Here is a 20,695-nt window from a genome sequence, read left to right as displayed (position 1 = left end):
TGCCACCAGTTCATTGTCCTCTGACCTCCGCACACTCACCTCTCTGTCCACAAAGGGAAGCAAATAAATGTAAAACAACAACAAAAACAAAAAAAGCACAAGGGAATCAGACCCAGCCACACTCAGACTGGCCAGGGAGAGTCAATGGCTTATGGGGGTCAAGGATGCTTGAGTGAACATTTTAAGGAATGTATATAAACCCCCAGCTTAGCACTCCAGTTACTTCTGTCCACATGGTAGATAGGTAACGCCCTAGCACCACCTTGAAGCCAGCTCAGAAAGACCTACTCTCTTCTGATGAGGGTAGCATTAGCTGAGCCAGTGAGTGTTTATAGTTGGCAAGAAGGGATTAGAGAAGTGTGTGTGTGTGTGTGTGTGTGTGTGTGTGTGTGTGTGTGGTGATGGAGTGATTTGAATCCAAAGCTGCATGCATATTAGGCAGGCACTCTACCCCTGAGCCACAGCCCAGCCCCTCACTGGGGGATTCCAGGCAGGTGCTCTACCACTGAGCCACACCCTAGCTTCTCACTGGGGAATTCTATGCTAATCCTTTACCGCTGAGCCACACCAGACCCTCCCTAGCATATGCTAGACAAGGACTCTAACTGCTGCCTTCTGACCTGAGACAGTCAGGCTCACACTACCCAAATACATTCATCACAAATTTTACCAATGCTTAAAAAAAGCCCTTAAGAAAAGGGCTGGGCTGTTCAATCTGAGTTCAATACCCAGAATCCTTGCAGAAGCTGGCATCAACATCTATAATGGCAGTGCCAGGGAGGTGGACAACGGAGTCTCTGTGGCTCAGAACTAGCCAGTCTAGACAAATAGGTGAGTTCCAAGTTCAGTGAGAGACCTTGACTCAAAAAATAAGATGGAGAGCTGCTATGGAATATTCCTTTACACTGTGTGAATATATGTTGCTGTGATTGATTTAACAAACGAGCTGACTGGCTAATAGTTGGACAGGATACAGTTAACAGGAAAGCCAAACTGAGAATGCTGGGATGAAGAAGGGCAGAGTCAGAGGAGTCGCTGGCAGATGCAGAGGGAGTAGGAAATAAATGTGCCATGCTAATAAAAGTACTGCCATGTGGCAGAGCATAAATAAGGAATATGGGTTAAGTTAAAATATAAGAGCTAGTTAGTAATAAGCCTGAGCTATTGGCAGAGTGTTTACAATTAATATAAGCCTTGGAGTGGTTATTTGGGAGTGGCTGCTAGGATGGAAAAACTCCACCTACAGAGAGTCACTAACAAATACATGATGACAACCTCTGGCCTCTCAGGTATAGTGAGCATACAACACACACACACACACACACACACACACACACACACACACACACACACACACACACACACTACAGCACATCTATTGTGAGATGGGAGGCTGAGATAGGAAAACTCAGCCAAAACTCATGTGCCTGGCAGCCAACAGTACATGCCGCATGTTCACTCTCTGGCAACAGTGCCCTTCTCTGTGAAGCCCCCAGCCCAGTCCAGGGTCAGCAACCCCAATCTGTGTAGCTCTCCTAGCCTTTGCACATACTCCTGCTTGACTGTGTATTACAGGGACCCTATCTCCCTGAGTTTTAGAGGACAATGGTTACTTATTGTCTCTGTAGGGTAGAGGATAGCTCTTAGCTAGTCAATAGTCTTTCAGTCTCTCTCCTCCCCATCCCCTCTTCTTTCTTGGACAAGGTCTCACTATGAACCCCCAACTACCCTGGAACTTGACATCCTCCAGCCTCAGTTTCCCTAGCTGGGATTCATAGGCCTATACCATTGCACCCAGCTTCAAGGCACATTCTTTGACTTTGTTAGTGCCCACACAGGTGGAGCTGTCAGAGTGGGGATGGCTGTGCTCCTAGGACTTGGCCACAGGATCCCACACTACCTCCATGTGAACAGTCTCAGAAACCCCAGACTTCCCTCTGCACACCCTGCAGGACCCACAAATGTGCTGGATTGAGGAGAATGAGTGGGAGTAAAACAAGACACAGGCCAGCCTCTCCTGGGGCTGGACAGCCAGGTCTCTGCCACCTGAACCAGCATCCCAGTGTCTGGAATAGAGGCATAACTCACAGTAAGGGTGAAGTCCGTGATTCTGCCAGGGAGGCAGTGTGCCAGGGGCTGAGCAACTGGAGCTGAGCTAGTCCATGTGTGCGCCCACCAGGCCTTCCTGCAGCATTTGCATGTTATGAGTTCACAGAGCCCATGTGTATTTTCTTCACGTGCTTACTGCTATGTGACTGTCTCCTGCCACTTTCCCCTCCTTGGCTGAGCCCTAGGTCATGAAATCCCACAGTTGGTTTGTTAAGGAAGGGTCTTCCTGTGTGGCCCAGGCATCTTCCTGATCACTTCACAGGCCTACATCATCGTGTCTGTTCAGTCCCCTTCTTATGTAGCTACAGTACTCTGTTTATGGTATTGTTTTGTTACGGGGTCTCAGTTAGTTCAGGATGTCCTCAAATGCCATACTAAGTAGCCCAGGATAAGCTTCAATTTTTTTTTTAAGAATTTATTTATTTATTATGTATACAACATTCTGCTTCCATGTATATCTGCACACCAGAAGAGGGCACCAGATCTCATAACAGATGGTTGTGAGCCACCATGTGGTTGCTGGGAATTGAACTCAGGACCTCTGGAAGAGCAGTCAGTGCTCTTAACCTCTGAGTCATCTCTCCAGCCCCCAAGCTTGAATTTTTGATCCTCCTGCCTCCACCACCAGAGTGCTAGGATTAGAAGTCTGCACCCCCCACGCCAAGTTTATGCAGTGATGGGGATGGAACCCAGGGCTTTGTGTACGCTAGGCAAGCACTCTACCAACTAAACTGTGTCCATAACCTTGGCATGATTTTCTGATGCACCAAAGGCTTGGGCCTGGTGATTAAAATCTCAGTTGAAGTACCACTTCCTCAAAGATGCCTACCCCACCCACCCTGAAATCCCCATGAAGAGCTGCAGGGCCCTCGTTTCCTGTCCCAGAAACACGTGCTGGGGTGGGCTCAGCTGCCCATGTGTGCATACGTGGCAGGGGAGGGGGAAGGAGCACAGGACAGTATCAGTCTGCAAAGTTCCCACATTCAGAAGGTGAAGACAGAGCCCTGGGGTGGGCAAAGGACTCTGGTTCTGACCTGGAAGAGGGCAGAGTCTCCATCCCAGAGAACACGGGATGGCAGGCCTGGGCCATTGAGATGGTTCAGCAGATAAGGACACTTGCTATGAGACTTAAGTTGGCTCCCTGGAACCCACATAAAGGTGGAAGGAAAAACCACTTCAAGATTATCCTCTGATCTCTCTCTATATATACCATGACACAGCCATGCCCACATGTGCATCTCATAGATACCAGACAGCAGTCTCTCTCTCTCTCTCTCTCTCTCTCTCTCTCTCTCTCTCTCTCTCTCTCTCTCTCTCTCACACACACACACACACACACACACACACACCAAAAACAAAGGGCTTGATAAATGTGCACACACATAAAGCAGCATGAGCTCCCCCGAGGGTAATCAGAACTCCTTAAGCCATGTGTTCTGGTTTTAAAATGCCTTCAAACACACACAAATGGTTGAGTCAAGTTTGATTCTGTCTCTGACCCACAACTTTTCTTTTACAAAGCACCCATTAGAACCCTCGGAGATGGCCTGGCTGACTTGGCACCACTACCTTCGGTCTCCTCTCCATCCCACCCAGGCCCCAACAGTCCTAGAACCTTTGAAAAGCTCTTCAAACTAATTCAGGGTAAACTGCGATTGTCTTTTCAAATCCCCTGCACTCCAGACCCCATCCCAGAGAAACTGCTCCAGAACCTCCAGGCTTCCAGACCAGCCCCTTCTCCAGGCAGCCCAAGAATTTGACCTGATCCCAGGACAGACACCCTGCCAGCTGACTGATGGTCTCCCATGGTGGCACACAAGTATGGTGACATTACCCTCTCTCTAGACCAGACTCAGCATGCATGCCCAGGTCACTGTCCCTGGAGCATTAGAACAAGGTGGGGAGAGTGATGTGGGGAGGGGGATGTTGCACTGTCTATGTACCAGACACCCACAAGAATACTCCTAATACTCCTCTCACAGTTCCTGTAATTCCCTTCACAGTAGGCAGTGTGCCCATTCCACAGATGGGCAAATAGAGGTTCTGGGGGAAAGATACTTGCCCAAGGGCACCCCAGTTCACCCAACTAAGCCAATCTTTAATCCTTTCTTCCCTTCCCTCCTTCCTTCCTTCCTTCCTTCCTTCCTTCCTTCCTTCCTTCCTTCCTTGTTCCCTTTTATGACAGGTGTCCCATAGGCCAGGTTGGCCTTGAACTATGTGGCAGAAGATGACTTGATCCTCCTGTCTCCATGGAGTGCTATGACTACAGCAGTGCACTCTGCCCAGTGAATGAAGTGCTAGGGATTGAACCCTGAACCTAACACATACTAGACAGGCACTCTACCAACTGAACCATAGATTTTTTAAATTTTCAGTTTTTGTTTTATTTTCTTTAGACAGGGTCTTCATACCTACCTAGGCTCTGCCTCTGTCTCTGGATTGTTGGGATTGTGGGCATGTACCACTACCACACCTGGCTTTAACCTGAATCATTTTTTGTTTTTTCTAGACAGGGTCTTGTTGTACATGGCTCTGTCCAGTCTAATAGACACTGGGTCATCCAGGGTGGTCTCCAACTCCTGGCCCCTTTCTCTCCCAAATGCTCCTTGATCAGCTGCACCTTGCAAGCACCACGGGAAGCCAGGAGTGGTTATAAATACCTATAATGTCAGAACTTGGGAGACCAAGTCAGGAGGATCAGGAAATCAAGGGTAGCCTGGGCTGTAACATCAGGTTTGAGGGTAGCATAGGCTATGGAGACCATATCAGAAAGGAAAGAAGGAAAGTGAATGAACCTCAAATCACCTCTCAGATGGTCTCCATGGTGAGCTCTTCCTGCCAAGGAGGACTGGTAAAGTATTAACCAGCTGTGTGCCAGTTACTACCCCAGTAGGCAAGAACACTGTGGTCCTTTAACAGCACCCAAGCTGAAATGTGCATCACTAGGCTGGTGGGTGTTGAGGGACCTAACCAAGGGCATCCTGAACAAAGCAGCTATTTATTACTGAGATGGGGTCTTGCTGTATAATAAATAATCCTGGCTGGCCTCGAACCCCTTGGCTCAAGCAATCCTCCAATCCTCCTGCCTTTTCTTTGTGAGTAGCTGGGGCATTAGATGTGTTATATTGGAACTGACTAGGAAGCAAGTTTTTTTATTTTTTTATTTGTTGGTTTGTCTTCCTTTTCTTTCCTTTTTTCTTTCTTTCTTTTTTCTTTTCTTTTCTTTTTTTAGGCATTGCCATATGCAGACCAGACTGGCTTCAATTCACTCTGGTAGCTAAGGGTAACCTTGAATTGCTTATTCTTCTGCTTTCACATTCTAAGTGCTGAGCTATTACCTGCATTTGCCACCAAGCCCAGTTTAGGACTTCTATTTTAAACAACTAATTAATTAACTAATTGTATATGTGTGTGGGGGGGTGTTAGTTTCGGAGATCCGTTTCATGTGGGGGTCTGAGGACAATCTTGGGGTGCTGGTCCTTTCTTTTCTATCCAGGGGTCTCTTCCAGCACTGTACAAGCCATGCTGGCCCATGAGCTTCTGGAGATTGTCCTGTGTCTGCCTCCCATTTCCCACAGGCATGCTGGGGTTACAGACCCACTATTGCATCCAACTTTTTACATGAGTTCTAGGGTTCCGAACCCAGGTGTTGGCGGGTGCAGTAAGTGCCTTTATCCATTGAGCCTTCTCCTCGGTGCAGGAAGCAGATTTTAAGCCATGAAATCTGCATTCTCTGTGGAATGCTTCCATGCATTCCTTTTCCAGCTGGCTGCAAGAAAGGAGTCCCTTCTCCCAGGCTGTTTACCCAAAAAGGTTTTGGAGGTCCAGCCCATTCAACCAGAACAACCAAAAGAAACAGTGGAAGAAAGAGACAAAATATCACTGTTTGCAGATAAAGACTAGGAAACACATGCAGGGGGCTGTAAACTGTTACTAGAAGCAGGTAAATGTGACTAGACAGATACAAAATATTCTGCACTGGGCTAATGCCCAAACATCACTTATTAACTACAAAAGAAAACACAGTAACTTCGTGGTAGAGAGAGAGCACTAGTACAGCCAGGAATGCACCCCAGTGTTATCAGCCACATCCTGAGGAGGTGTGCAGGCCCTTCCTTTCCAGCTGAAGATGCTTATACTGATTCTAATCGGCATTTTTATCAACTCAGAAAAAATTGAAACTGAGGGTAATCCTATAAAATACCTGGTCTGTTTTGTTTTTTAAAAAATGTCATGGTCATTAAAAGATTAAAAGGCTGAAGATCTGTTGGGGTTACAGGGTTACTGAAGTACGTGAAGATAAATACAAACACTTAGCCAACAGCGGTACATGCCTAATATCCCAAGAGCACAAGAGGGGCCATTCAGCAGTATGTCTCCTGGCTAGGGTTTGGGAGGTCCTGGGCCTCAATTCTTAGTACTACAAATGAATGAATTTACAGAGAGAGACAGAGACAGAGACAGACAGGGAGATCTAGACTAGGTCCAATGCCAGAGTCAGAACACTCTAAAAGATGCTATTGGGACAGCTGAAAAAACGTATGGAGGGGGAGGCTATTGAGGCTCCACTCCTCCTTGAGATCTAAACAGTTACTGGTTGCTTGTGGGGGACACATTTTCTTCAGTGGTGCAGCCACTGGCAAGGTGCCCACACTCTTGTAAACAATCCCTCACCCACGCTCACAAACACTACAAATAAAAAAATAAAGGCACAGAAGCAGAAGGCAGAGCAGTTGGGAAGAGGAAGGGGGATCCAGAGAAGTGGAAGGGGAAAGAGAGGGAAAAGGAGGGTCACTATGACCAACGTTCTTTATACGCCTGTATGAAGACATCGCAATGACACCCATTAATATGTATAGTTGATATGTGCTAATAAAACAGCTTAAAGGATTGCTATACAATATGCAATTTCTGGAAATTGAAGTTCTATAAAAATTCTTACAGAAAAATGTATGTTGCAATATTAAGGTGGGGGAGGCACTGGCTACAGAATGCCTCACTCTGCACACACAGGAAATGCTTGAGGATACAAAGCAGAAACCCCACGTGGAGAAATCCTGGCAGATGACTCAGGGAGGGATCGGTACTCACCCTACAACTGTCTGTGTAAGCTCCAGTGTTTTCAAACACAAAACTTTGAAAATAAACTAGTATTATAACATGCCAAAGAAACAAACATCCAAATGCCTATCTTCTCTACACAAGAACATAAGTCATAGAATCTATAAGACAATGAAAAAATGTGTCAGCAAGATGGCTCAGAGAGAGGGTCCAGGTGCCTGCCACCAAGTCTGGTACCCACAAGACAGAAGGAGAGAACTGACTCCTAAAAGCTGTCTTCTGACCTCCACATACATGTTTCTATGCTGACACACACTAAAGTAAATGTAATCATGAGAGAAGCATGTTTTTAATAAAACAACAACAAAAAAGAAAACAACAGGGGGAAAAAAATCCATCCGTATCCCCAAACCAATGCATGAAACATCTGGGATTAAGTGTGACAAGAAAATTGGAACCATGTATAAAGAAAGCTGGTACTTCCAGGCTTTTGAGTTTCAGAATACAGTCCTGGCCTGAAGGGAATGAATGGTGATAGGGGTGGAGTCAAGAGCAATTGGGGGTGGAGCCAAAAGCAGAGCCTAACCAGCTGTGACACCAAGGCTACAGGGCCCTCTCAGCTAAGCAACATCACCCAGTTCAGAAACCCACAGGCAGTGTGTTCTGATAAAATTGTCTATTTGTTTTAAACAGGGTCTCACTTTGTAGCCCAGGCTAGACACAAATTCACATTCTCTTACCTCTGCTTTCCAAGTACCAGGATTACAGGCAGGTGCTACCACGCCTGTCTTTTTAAAACTTTATTTACAAACATAGGCAGCTGGCAGGCTTTTGTCCCCAGGCTGCAGCTGGCCACACTGATCTCAGATAGACTGGCCAGTTGCTCAGTCAGTGAGCTGCTGTTTCCGTCTGTCTGGGCATGCTGCCCTTCCTTGGAGAGGCCAGGAACTGAGCTCTGCTCACAGTCATGAGTGGAAGTGAGATCAGCTGCTCTCTTCCCTCTGTCCATCACCAGCCATGCAGATTCTGATGAACTGCACAGGGCAAGCTGGGACTGGTGCAACCTCCAGATGCAGCAAGCCTCTGACCTCAAGAGACTCTTGTGCAACAGCCAATTCTCATCTCAACACCTACTCACCTGCCGTGGCAGGGCAAGGGCACCGTGAGAGCTTGTCAGGCATCTGGGCATGGTGGTACACACCTATAACCCAACACTTGGAAGACTGCTAAAGAAGAATCGTAAGTTCAAGGTCAGCCTGATCTAGAGAGAGAACCTACCTAAAAAGCAAGCACACACATAACAATAGCAACAACAGCTCCTTAGGTAAATGCACCTGGCATGGCAGGCTGAAAGACACAGGCAAGCACCTGTCAAAGAGTCTTATCATCTGCAAAGACTGGGATGAGATGCTGAGGAGCTGGACTCAAATGAAGTTAAGATGCCCAGGATGAACAGTGACACCATTGTAAAAGAAATTCCTGGCTTGCCGGGCGTTGGTGGCGCACACCTTTAATCCTAGCACTCGGGAGGCAGAGGCAGGAGGATCTCTGTGAGTTCGAGACCAGCCTGGTCTACAGAGGTAGTTCCAGGACAGCCTCCAAAGCCACAGAGAAACCCTGTCTCGAAACACCCCCCCAAAAAAAAAGAAATTCCTGGCTCAAGAGATGGCTCCGTGGGTAAAGTGTGAGGATCTGAGTTTGAATCCCCAGAACCCACAAAACACTAGACATGGACAGAACACACCTCTAATTCCAGAGCTCCTATAGGGAGATGGGAGGTCAAGACAGAAGAATCCTCACACTGAGGAAAACTTCCTCTGAGACATGGATAAACCCATGCAGTGGCTGTGCTTAGCAGTCAGGAGACCTGTGGCCCTGAAGCTACATCAAGGACACTGGGGACCAGCCTGCACCTGTGTGGCTGCTGGAGTGTAAATGAAAAGACAAACAGAAAAAATAAAAAGCAAGCAGACAAAAAAACCCAGTGCCTTACTATAGCTCAATGCAGCTGGAGAAAGTTCTAGATTCCCCATGGCATCCCTGGCTAGTCAATCTAAGGGTAAGTAAAGGGGGGAAATGTGCCTACACTGTGATTTATAGAGAAAACCGCTCAGGAAAGGGAAGCTGGGTGTTGAGCAGTCTTCTATGTGCTGGGACTAAACCAAGGAAGGAGCCAGCATTTCTTGGCTGGTGTGGCTGAAACCAGAGGCGGCTTGATATTCCTGGGTATTCCTAGGGGAAGGATGTTTTCTTCCAGCTTCTATGAGTCATTCTTCATTCCCAGAGCAGGGCCCTACCTGTGAGGCAGATTGGGTGTGCGCTTCTCAGGGACAAAGGGAGGAGCCCCCTCATCTCCGCAGGGTTCCCTTTTCTGCGACCTAGGGCCAAGGTGGCTGGCAGGTGGCTTCCAGCCTTGCTCCTTCTACAGAAGCTCCCAAGTGCTGCTAAGTTCACCAGTCACTCTCAATCAGTGCCTTACAGCCAAGGCCTCTTGATAACACAAGGAGGTTCCTCATGTGTCACACAGCCACTGCCAATCACACAGTGGAGTGGCACTTCTGAGAGGGCTTTCTGGTGCCAGTACCCTGTATTGCCTATGAGTCCAGTTTACCTGCTGCCCACCACAACCACTATGCAGGACCACATAGCCCCCTACATAGGAGGCTGCACACAGCTTCAACTATACATAAGGAAGTCATACATTTTCTTAAAAAATTATTTCAGTGTTCAGACTAAATCTAGCATCTTCTCTATGGCAGGCACATACGATACCACTGAGCCACACCCTCAGCCCCTCACCAGGCAGGTGTTCTACCACTGAATCACACTTCAGCCCCCAGGTCAGGGCTTAACCACACAGTGAGTTTGAGGCCAACTCAGGCAACATGAGACCCTGTCTCAGAAAGAACAACAACAAAACTATACTGTATCAAAGAGCTTGTTCCTATTAAGATCTACACACACACACACACACACACACACACACACACACACACACACCAAAACAAAACATTAGGACTGGAGAGATAGATGGCTCTGTGGTTAAGAGCATTGACTGCTCTTTCAGAGGACCCAAGTTCAGTTCCCAGAACCCACAGATATGGCAGATCACAACTGTCTATAACCAAGTTTCTGCAAGAAACCTAAGGGTAAACAGCCTTTTCTTTATTCAGCAAGATGTGCAGGAACCTGCAAAGACTGCATTGTGATGATATCTTGCTAGTACAAATAAAGCCTGTCTGAACTGAAGATCAGAGGATGGACCAAGACATCACCACACTGCACGACTCAGTCCAAGATGTCTCCCATTGCCAACGTACAGTGTCATAAAATCATGAGATACAGTGAGAATTTGAACATAAAGCGAGCACTCAACACCAGGTCATGGATGCAGCTCAGGTTCTCACTGCAATGGACTCTAAAGAAGCTACTTGTCAAGCCCTGGTCAGAGATAAAAGCCAGACAGACACGACTATCTGGCAAGCCACTCAAATGCTCCTCTGGTTTCCAGCCACGGTGCTGTGTGGCCAAATATTCCCCATGTCCTTCAGCCAAAATAACAATGCAACAGCCTGAGAGTAGAAGCAGCTGGGAGTCTAGCTGGCTCATTACATTAGACACTCAGGAGGCTTACAATAAGCTGAAATAACTGGGTTGGTGAGATGGCTCTGCAGGTAAAAAACGCTAACCTCTCAATCTGAGTTCTATTGCCAGGACCCACAGTAGGAGAGAAGAAAAGCCTGGAAACTGTCCTCTGCCCTCCACACATGTGCGGTGGTATGCACACCTGTATAAACACATGCGCACACACACACAAGTAATAAAAAAATCATAAAGCCCCAAAAGTGACAACACAACCAAACATACAACACATCTTATTTAAATTGGGGGTTTCTTTGAGACAGACTCTTCTATGAAGCCCAAGCTGCCCACAACTCAAGATCCTCCTCCAACTACCCAAATGATGAGGCAACCACCATGTTCTACTATGTCTGGCCAAATACAGGTTTTGGGGTTTTTCTTTTTCTTTTTTTTTTTTCTCATAGAAAAAATCCTTTTGGTTTTTGTCTGTTTGTTTTGTTCTTTGAGGTCTCATGTAGCTTGTTTCAGTCTCAAACTTGCTATGTAGCCAGGAATGTCCTAGAACTTCTGTTCCTCCCACTTCCACCTCTCCAGGGCTGGGACTCAGGCTCCTGCCACTCTATCCCCAGCTCCCTCCTCCTCCTCCCTCCTCCTCCTTCTCTCTCTCTCTCTCTCTCTCTCTCTCTCTCATTAGCAGGCAACATTCTGCCAGGAAGCTAGAAACTTGGGAGAAAGGACACTTTGAAAACCAACTACAGACTCTTTAAGCCAGTTATAACAAGGGCCCATTTCCAGGAATCAAAGTAAAAGCATTTTTTTTCTATAATCCTCTCATTTTAATATGAAATGCTTTAAATGTAGGGTAATTATGGAAATGAGGCATGGCTGCAATTTGAGTTGTCATTAATTTAGCAAGTTTATCCTCCGACATTCACAAGATGCAAAAACAAATTGCAAATCACTCGGTCTGCAAACCCCAGCTCCTTTGCTTTCATTTCCACTTTTTAGAGCGGAGCTGGGTCTTCTTCCAAAGCATCAAGTAAGGCCCCCCAATTACGTTTCTATGCGGTCTATATCAGCTCAAAACGGCTTCCATAAGCTTGGTACAAACTCAGTTAGGATGCACTACATGACCAACAACATCTTTCCTATGGACTGTTCTTCAAAATTACATATTATGTAATTACTATATATGTCCTATAGATAGACATAAAATGCCGGCTGTGGTGGTGCACATCTGCGATCTCTGCGGCCAGGAGGTGGAGGATCAATTCAGCCATCCTTAGCTACAATGGAACTGAAGGCTAGCCTGGGTTCCATAAGATCCCATTCTCAACAAAAGAGAATCTATAAAAACCTTGTTCCTTAGGTGATAGACCCTGAGCCCTCAGTGCAAACTGAATGGATTACATTTTTAGTGAAGAATTGTTATGCCAGTACCCAATTCACTACATCCCACAAACTTTCTTGTTTGTTTTGTTCTTTTTTTTTGGAGGTCTCCCATAGCCTTAGCTGGCCTTGAACTCACTATGTGGCCAATACTGGCTGTAAACTTCTGATTCTCCTGCCTCTACCGGCTAGATGCTGGAATTACAGGTATGTGCCATTACACCCAGTTTATGCAGTCCTGCAACAGAACCCAGGGCTTCGCACATGCCAGGAAAGCACTCTACTCAGAGTTGCAGCCCCAGGCCCCCTCAGACATTTTGGAAGCAACTTTGTAACCAGACCACAGTATAGCAAGACTGACAAGCCTGACATGCAACAGCAGGTGCTTCCCAACAAACAGAAGGAAGCCTTTCTGTAGAAGGGGGCTGTATTTCAGTCCTGACCTCAGAACTGCCCAGGCAACAGCTCTCTCCCCCAACCTCCCAGCATGCTGCACTCCAGCCCTCCTCCTCTGAACCCAACAATCACCCCACCCCACACCTGTTCTCAGGTCTTTCATTAGGATCTTACCCTTCCTCTTCCAGGTGGCATCTACTGCCCTCCCAGCGACAAGAGCCTGCCCCCCAGTTTCCTTCCTTCTGTGTTGTGCCAGGTTCCCCTCCATGTAGACACTGGCTGAGCAAAACCCCAGTTCCCGAATCCTCCAGTTTTGACCCCAAGGCAGGCTGACCTGATACCCTCCCTCTCTTACACCAATGGGCAAGATGAAGCTGCGTGCCGATACCCATTCCTGACCAACCTGCCCCCATCCAGCAGCTCCCTGAGGATCGTGGGGTGTGTGTGTGGGGGGGGGGGAGGACTGCAGGAAAATGCTGTAACCAGCCCGAGAGATGCTTGGCGATGGGAAGAAGTCAGAGGAACTGTCCATCTTGACTAAGCCAGGCATTTTCAAATGGATTTCAACATAACGCCCAGCTGCTAACTAGTTGCTCAATGACTCACAACTAATTGGCTGTCAACTGACCAGCTGGAAACAGCAAAGAATGGTCACATATCTTTCCATTAGGTCTGAAGCAATTCCTTGGGTAGCAAAGTGGCCATTACAATTGGTTCTATTTTATCAGGATCCGAGTCTGATGGCTGTGATCTGTAACATCCACCATCAGTCCTGCCCCAAGGCAAAGCCCCTTAGTTCCTCTGATTTACCAGCTAGCATCCAAATAAACTATGAAAAGTCCTAGTAACAACAAACGGAACTCGGTTAGTGACTGACAAAAGCTGCTAATACAGTGCCACACGCCTGTCACCCCAGCACTTGGAGGTGGAGGCAGGAGGATCAGGAGTTTGAGGTTAGCTTGAGTCACATGGTAAGTTCGGTGCTAGCCAACATAAAGGGGTGGGGGGGGGGTGGGGAGAGCTCAGTCAGCAGAGCCGAAAAAGCATGAGGCTCTGAGTCTACTCTCCAGAACACATGTATAAAAGGCAGGCTCCGTGGCACAGGTTTATGATCCCAGAGGGAGGTGGAAAAAAGAACAATTCCCCAGGCTCCTTGGCTAGCTGGCCTAACCTACTTGGTAAGTACCAGGTTCAGTGAGAGACCAAGCCTATAAATGCTCCTGAAGAATGATGCAGGAGGCTGTCCTCTGACACACACACACACACACACACACACACACACACACACACACACACACACACACAATCTAATCTGATCAAGAAGACAATTTGTCTCCTGATTGCCATACCAAAACCAGTTATGCGGCAGTTCTGACCAAAAAAGAAAAGATAAAGATCAAACTGGAATGTGATCCAATCTCTGGGTTTGATTCAACACCCATTTGCAGGTAAGAGAAAGGGAAGGTCTACTCGTGTCTCTAGAAGTCAATCTTAAGAGGAGCTTTGGGACCTTCTGGGGACAGATGACCCTGGTCCTTCAGGGCTTCACTCAGCAAGAGAGCAAGTGAGACCTGGGGAGCCTTTGGATTATGTGATAGATGACACATATCCTTCAGGGCTGAGGAGGTAGTTGAGTGGAAAAGTGCTCACTGTCTGAGCATGAGGGCCTGAGTTCCATCTAAAAATCAGAATGGGCTTGTAATCTCAGAGCTAGGAAGGTAGAGAAAGGATGATCCCTGGGACCGATGGCAGCCAATCTAGCCTAACTGAGCTCCAGGTACTGTGAGAAACCTTGTCTCAAAAAAAAAAAAAGATACACAACTCCCGAGAAATGACACCCAAAGTTGATCTCTGTCCTCTATACCTACTTATACACATATGTACATGTACCCCCCCACACACACACACACATGCACACAAAAGACACAAGACAGACAGCTCTATGCCTGGACCTTCTTTAGACTCTGATTCTAGAAAATCCTGGGTGAGCAATCAAACATTGTGAGGCAGTGGGGTTCTGAGTGGGTACTGTCAACAGGAGAACTTACTATTTATTTTGTAGGTGAGACGGGCCACTGTCGTGATCTTTCTCTCCTTTTAAAGGATCCTTACCTTTTGCAGGGCAACACGACACCTATGATTTGCTTCTAGGTTAAGCCTAACTAGGGAGAAAGACAGGGAGTGGCCGTAAGACAACTGTGGATGCTGCGTGCTAGACACATGGGAGCTCAGCACTCAAGTGTTTTTATTTTCACTTTGTTCCTTCAGTACTGGGGTTCAAACCTGATCCCTTACTGAGCCTAACCAGGGACTCTAGGCAAGTGCTCTGCTGTGGCAGAGGAGCAGGAAAAGCTAGGAAGGGATAAATACATCTTTCAAGTTCAACATCAATTCCAAAGTAAACAGTAAAAAGAAACATACAGACACCATCACCAACACAGACACACATACACACATACACACATACAAACATACACACTGAGTGCACAGGCACTGAAGCCCAACCAAGGACGAGGCTGAGTCAAACCCCAGGGACAAATATGACCTGGCAATGTAAGCCTGTTATCCCAGATACTCTGCAGACAGAGGCAGGAAATTGAAAGTTCAAGGCAACCGTGGACAACTTAGTAAGAACTTGGCTCAAAATTAAAAAAATGAAAAGAGGCTGGAGGGTGTGACTCAGTGGTAGAGAGTACCTACCCAGAATCCCCCAATGAGGGGCTGGGAGTGTGGGTCAGTGGTAGAGCACCTGCCTAGAATCCCCCAGTGAGAGGAGATGGGATGTGGCTCAGCGGTAGAGTGCTTACAAAGCCCTAGGTTTGATCCCCGGTAACACAGAGGTACACTCCCTCTGCCTGCGTGCCTGGCAGCTCTGGGTGGTTCTCCACCCAAGGATCAAACAGAACATATCAAGACCAGCTATGTGAGCAGACAGACACTTTTCCGACAACAATAACTGAAAGTATTGAAGGTTTGAAGACATACAACCACCAGGGCTGGATTCTGCTTTCCCTCCTGTGTGGGAGATGCCTAGGAGAGTGTGGTGTGTGCAAATGTCACCCATATGGCTGTCACTGTCAACTATCCTGAGAGTGGAGTAGAAGGCAGCTGAGGATGAGGCTGCTTTGGGAATCAGTGTGGGTGTCCACAAGGGACAAAACTGTCAAGTCTGGAGCTACCGGAGCTGGCTGAAGGTGGGCAATGGTTAAGTCAATGAAATTCTGATGCAAAACAGACTAAAGAAACAAAAAACAGGCACAGAAAATACTGCCATTATTTCCAAATCACCAATTAATTTTTCATTTCAAGATAAAAATTGGGAGGGGGACACAAATAAAAAAAGGGAGCCTTGGGGCTGGAGAGAGGACTCTGGTGGTGAAGTGACAGCCCCAGCACCTAAGCAAAAGATGATTGCAGTGTCACACTCCAGTAACCCAGTGCTGCAGAAGTGAAGCAAGGGGTTCCCAGGGCCTACGGGCTGTCAGTCTAGCCAATCCAACAGGCTCCAGGTTCAATAAGAAACCCTATCTCAAAATATAGGGTAGAGACTGATAAAGGATGATTCTGTGATACTAGAGGCCACCTCTGATCCCAACGTGTGTGTGTGTGTGTGTGTGTGTGTGTGTGTGTGTGTGTGTGTGTGTGTGTGTACCTACAACAACCTTGCTCTGAACTCACTGGAATATCGGGATTATTTTTAATGTCAACATGCTTAAACACCACTCTAACCCAGAACTTGACAACATCCTGTCCTATGCATGAGACCATTTCTTTTGGAGTTTCCTATAGTCAAAAACAACAGGAGACCCCACAGAACTGCTCAGCTGGTCTGCTGGCAGGCTTTTCTGAAGCAGGGCAGATATGAGATCCATTTGCCAGTTTTCCTTACACACACGGGTTATGGACTCTGCTGAAATGGACTGTGCTCAGAAACACCCCTCAAGTCAAATTCACACAGCTGGTGTGGGGAGATGGCTCAGCTGGTGTTTGCCACACAGGCATGAGAAGTTACTTAAAGCTGGTCGGTGGTGGCATGTCTTTAATACCAGTACTCAGGAGGCTGAGGCAGGCAGATTTCTTTGAGTTTGAGGGCAGCCTGGAACTCCAGAGTGAGTTCCAGGAGAGCCAGGACTATTTCACAGAGAAACTCTATCTTGAAAAAAACAAACAAACAAAACAAAACAAGTCACATAAAACAACAACAACAAACTAGACATGTAGGTGAGGGATCATAATTCCAGCCCTGAGGAGGCAGGAAGAAGGATAACCTTGGGATTTACTAGCTAACCAACCTAGACATTTAGATTATGTGAAACACCCTGTCACAATAAAGAAGGTTTAAAGTAAATGAAGAAGACATTCAAAGTTGACTTCTAGCCTCTACACATGAACACACACACACACACACACACACACACACACACACACACACACAGCACAGGGGACTCTGCACCCATCTAAAGGGCTGTAGGGCTCGGTAGTAAATCACTTCCCTGCCAGCTAAGCCACCATGCTCAGACACGTACCCACTACACATGCCAGCTCCTGAGAGAGATTTCCAGGCACTGCACACACCAACATAATTTCAAAAATACCAGCCTTAGCCTATTCAGTAGATGAGCAGGACCCTGTGGTTTGAAACTTTGCCCACAGTAGAGAAGACAATCCTGTGTTTAAGAAAGCCTTTTGTTCAAAAGGCAGCGAGCAGGGCTGGGGAGAACTTGGCGGCAAATAGGAATTACACTTGCTGCACAGGCACGAGGAAGTACCCCAAAACCCATACAAAAAGCCAGGTGTGGTTTCCTAAGATGCTGCAACCCCAGTGCTGTAGGGATGGAGACAGGAGGATCACTGGCTGCCAATCTCACTCCAGGTTCAGCTGGAGACTCTTCCTCAGGAAATAAGGTGGAGAGTGACAGAGCAAGATACCCAGTGACCTCTTCCTCTGGCTTCTGCACGTGTAGCTCCATCCCTAACAATACAGTAAACTAGATTCTGGCAGGGGTGGTTGGGTCAAGAACCCTAGAAGCCGACAGTGGGTTGAGGTATTCCCAGAATCTGAGTTACAGGAAAGAGCACTAGGAAGGTGGAAAGAATGGTCACCTGTCATTTTCAGGCCCACGAATGCTTTCAATGACCCATTGACTGAACAACTGTCCCTCCAGGCAATCTGGCTTTATTTTCTTTCAGTGATGGGGATAGGACCCAAAGTATGGCATGAGCCAGGGAATTGTTGTTCTACCTCCCAGCTACACAGTCCAGCACTTGTACACTCTACAGGGACACCGCTTTCAGGTTTGGGAAAAGAAGGTGACATTCCCTCTCACACCCTAATAAGATAAGTCACTGTTGGTGTTCAAAGTTACTCGGTATGGAATCTTTAACACATCTGGACCCTGGGAAGGCAGACATACACAGTGAGCACTCCACACCTGGGAATGACCCCAGCAAAAACTCCACACTCAGGGTGCATGATCATAAATGTGAGTAACGAGACACTCACACCTGGCGTGAACCTTGTCAACAGAACACTAGTGAGAGTTAGAAGCAATTACTGGATAGAAAAAAGAAAGTGCTGGGAAGGAAGTAATTAACATGGCTCTCTCCTGGTACACAAGATCTTAAAATCCCGGACCTCTAGGTGAGAGAGGACTGGGAATAATGGGATCTTGCAAGAGGGTAAGGTAGGCATGGCACTGAATGTCACAGAAGCAGTGTCCTGAGAGATGGGACAAGGTAGGGACCTGTATTTCCCACCATGTTCTGGGGGTAAATAGAGGCACTGCACTTCCTGCCCAGCTACTAGATTTAAAGCCTCTGCCTCCAGACATGCTCTTAAGGCATGGACTGTCCCTCAGCCCCCAAGGCTGCTCCCTGGACCATTCACCTCCCAGGTAACACCTCCCAGGCAGGGGTAGGGCAGTTCATCAGTCCTTCCAGGTCCAGGCCAAGGGAGTGAACACAGGGGTCCTGACCTATGGGAGTCAAGGACAGGGGTGTACCTAGATTATTCAGACCACAGGGTCAGAAGTGGCCCTGGTGGTTCGGGCTAAATGGAATCAAAGTTGAGGGCCACGGGTGGGAGAAGTTACGGTCAAGCAGGCTGAGTGGGATCTCATGGCTACTGGGGATTTAGGCATGCGGTGACCCTGGAGTGTTTCAGGGCTGGAAGAGACAGGGGTGACCCAGAGAGTCCAGACTGGTGAAGCTGATGGGTGAGCTGATGGTCTCAAGTCAGGTTTAGGCAGGGTGAGAAAGGGTTAGAGGTGGCCCTAGGGCTTTCAGGTTAAGTAAAGTCAGGGGTAACAGCTCCTAGTTGGTAAGATAAGGGTCAAGAGCAACCCCAGGTATTGAGGACAGGTGGGATTAGTGGTGACCTGGGTTCAGAAAGTAAGTGATGTTCTGGCAACCAGCTCCAGCATGGGAGGGGTGGGGGCCAGATGGAGTAGGGGAGAGACAGACAGATAGACAGACAGACAGACACAGACAGACACACACACAGACACACACACAGACACAGACACACACACACACACACACACACACACACACACACACACAAACACACACACAGACAGAGACAGAGGAAGGGGTTAGAGTGAACCCCAGTGTTTAGGCCTGTCCAGGTTAGGGGTGACAGAGGGTTTCAACTTGACTGGGGTATGGGTTTGGCTCAACCAGTCAGTCATAGCCCACCCAGGGATCGGGGCCCAGTGAGGTAACAGAGGGATCAGGCTTAGGTGGGTCGTGATTAAGATCACAGTAATCACGGGGTCAGGGCCAGGTGAAGGTCGAGATCACCGGTAACTTAGGAATCAGACTTAGATGGGTGGAGAAACAGAGTAAGGAGGGGGTCGGAGCTAGGTGGGATAGAGATCAGTGTAACCAGGGGGATTAGAGCTAGGTGGGGTCAAGACTGGGAGATGACTAGGTAATCAGAGACCGGTGGAGTCGAGATTGAAGGGACTAGTGCCTGGCAGAGTCGAGATGGGGTCGGGAGTGACCAGGGGCTAGGACCCAGCAAAAAAATAGACGGGATGGGGGACAACCCAGAGGCCAGGCCAGGAGGAGTCGAGCTCAGGGGGTGACCAAGGGGTTCAGGCCGGACAGGGTCGACATCAGGGGGTGACAAGGGACCTGACTGGGTGGGGTCGAGACCAGCGGGTGGCCAGGAGGGTCAGGCCAGATCCGGAGAGGGGTGACCCGGGGATGGAGCCGCACTCACTGTTGGGGCAGCTGAAGGGCTGGCGCTCCCCGCCTCTGGAAGGCTCCGTCCACGAAGACACCGTTCTTGCCCAGGCAGCGCAGATAGAAGTGAGGCTCCTGGAAGCTGAGCTGCAGGTGGCGCCGGGAGATGAAGCTCGACAGGCCCATGTTCAGGTCCACCGAGCCCTGCGATGAGTTGCGGCCGATGGTGACGCTGGGCTGTCGCATCAGGAACTCGAACTCCCGGCCTTCCAGGCGCGCTAGGGCCGGCCCAGGGCTCTGGCGCACGGAGGCGGCGGCCGCGGCCACCAAGGCGGGCGCGGCAGTGGTGGCAGTGGCGGCGGTGGAGGGCACCGGGCCGGGGCCGGGCACAGCGGGCAGGGCGGGCGGCCCAGGCGGAGGCTGTGTCGGCGGCGGCGGGGACGCGGTGGCCGGAAAGGCGGCGGCCGCCGCCGCGGCACACAGCACGGGGCTGCAGGGAGCAGAGCGCAGCGCCAGCAAGGCGCGGGCGCCGCTGTCCTCGCCGACTTCGGCCATGTTCGCGCAGCTCCGAGCGGCTCCGGCGGCGGCCGAGGGGCGCGGGGCGGGCGGGGGCGGGCGGCGCGCGCGGAAACCTGGGCTGGATTGCAGCACGGAACGGAGCCGGGGCGCTGCAAGACCCCTGTCGCTGCGCGCGCAGCTTCCACCTCGGGGTGGGCGGGTGCGGAGACTCAAAGAGTCAAAGAGCCCCCTCCTCCCGCCCCGAAGTGCATGCGATGGTGCTTGACTCACCACGATTTTTAGGGGTGTCCCACTGGGGCTGCAGGTCAAAGTTGCCCAAGGATGCTTGTGTTGTCTTAGCTCATCGCCGATCGCTTCGGCACGGCTGTTCTTTTTATGTTTTGTTTTGTTTTTATAACGTTGCAAATTACATTTTATTTATTCATTCATGTATTTACTTGTGGTTCTTTCT

General features: G+C 48.6%; 1 protein-coding gene across 1 annotated transcript in view; it reads right to left on the bottom strand.

Annotated features, from left to right (window-relative positions):
* Foxk1 (forkhead box K1) overlaps nt 1-20,318 on the bottom strand; it is a 67,295-nt gene extending 46,977 nt beyond the window's left edge. Inside the window, exon 1 of the mRNA XM_027413539.1 lies at nt 19,763-20,318. Coding sequence (XP_027269340.1) covers nt 19,763-20,280 — 518 coding nt within the window. The 5' untranslated portion in view covers nt 20,281-20,318. The remainder of the gene's footprint in view (nt 1-19,762) is intronic.
* Between the last annotated feature and the right edge of the window lie 377 nt (nt 20,319-20,695).

Source organism: Cricetulus griseus, chromosome 4 (genome assembly GCF_003668045.3).
Source record: "Cricetulus griseus strain 17A/GY chromosome 4, alternate assembly CriGri-PICRH-1.0, whole genome shotgun sequence".
Lineage (NCBI taxonomy): Eukaryota > Metazoa > Chordata > Mammalia > Rodentia > Cricetidae > Cricetulus > Cricetulus griseus.
The sequence above is the reverse complement of the archived record's forward strand: the minus strand, read 5'-3'. Positions and strand labels throughout refer to the sequence as shown.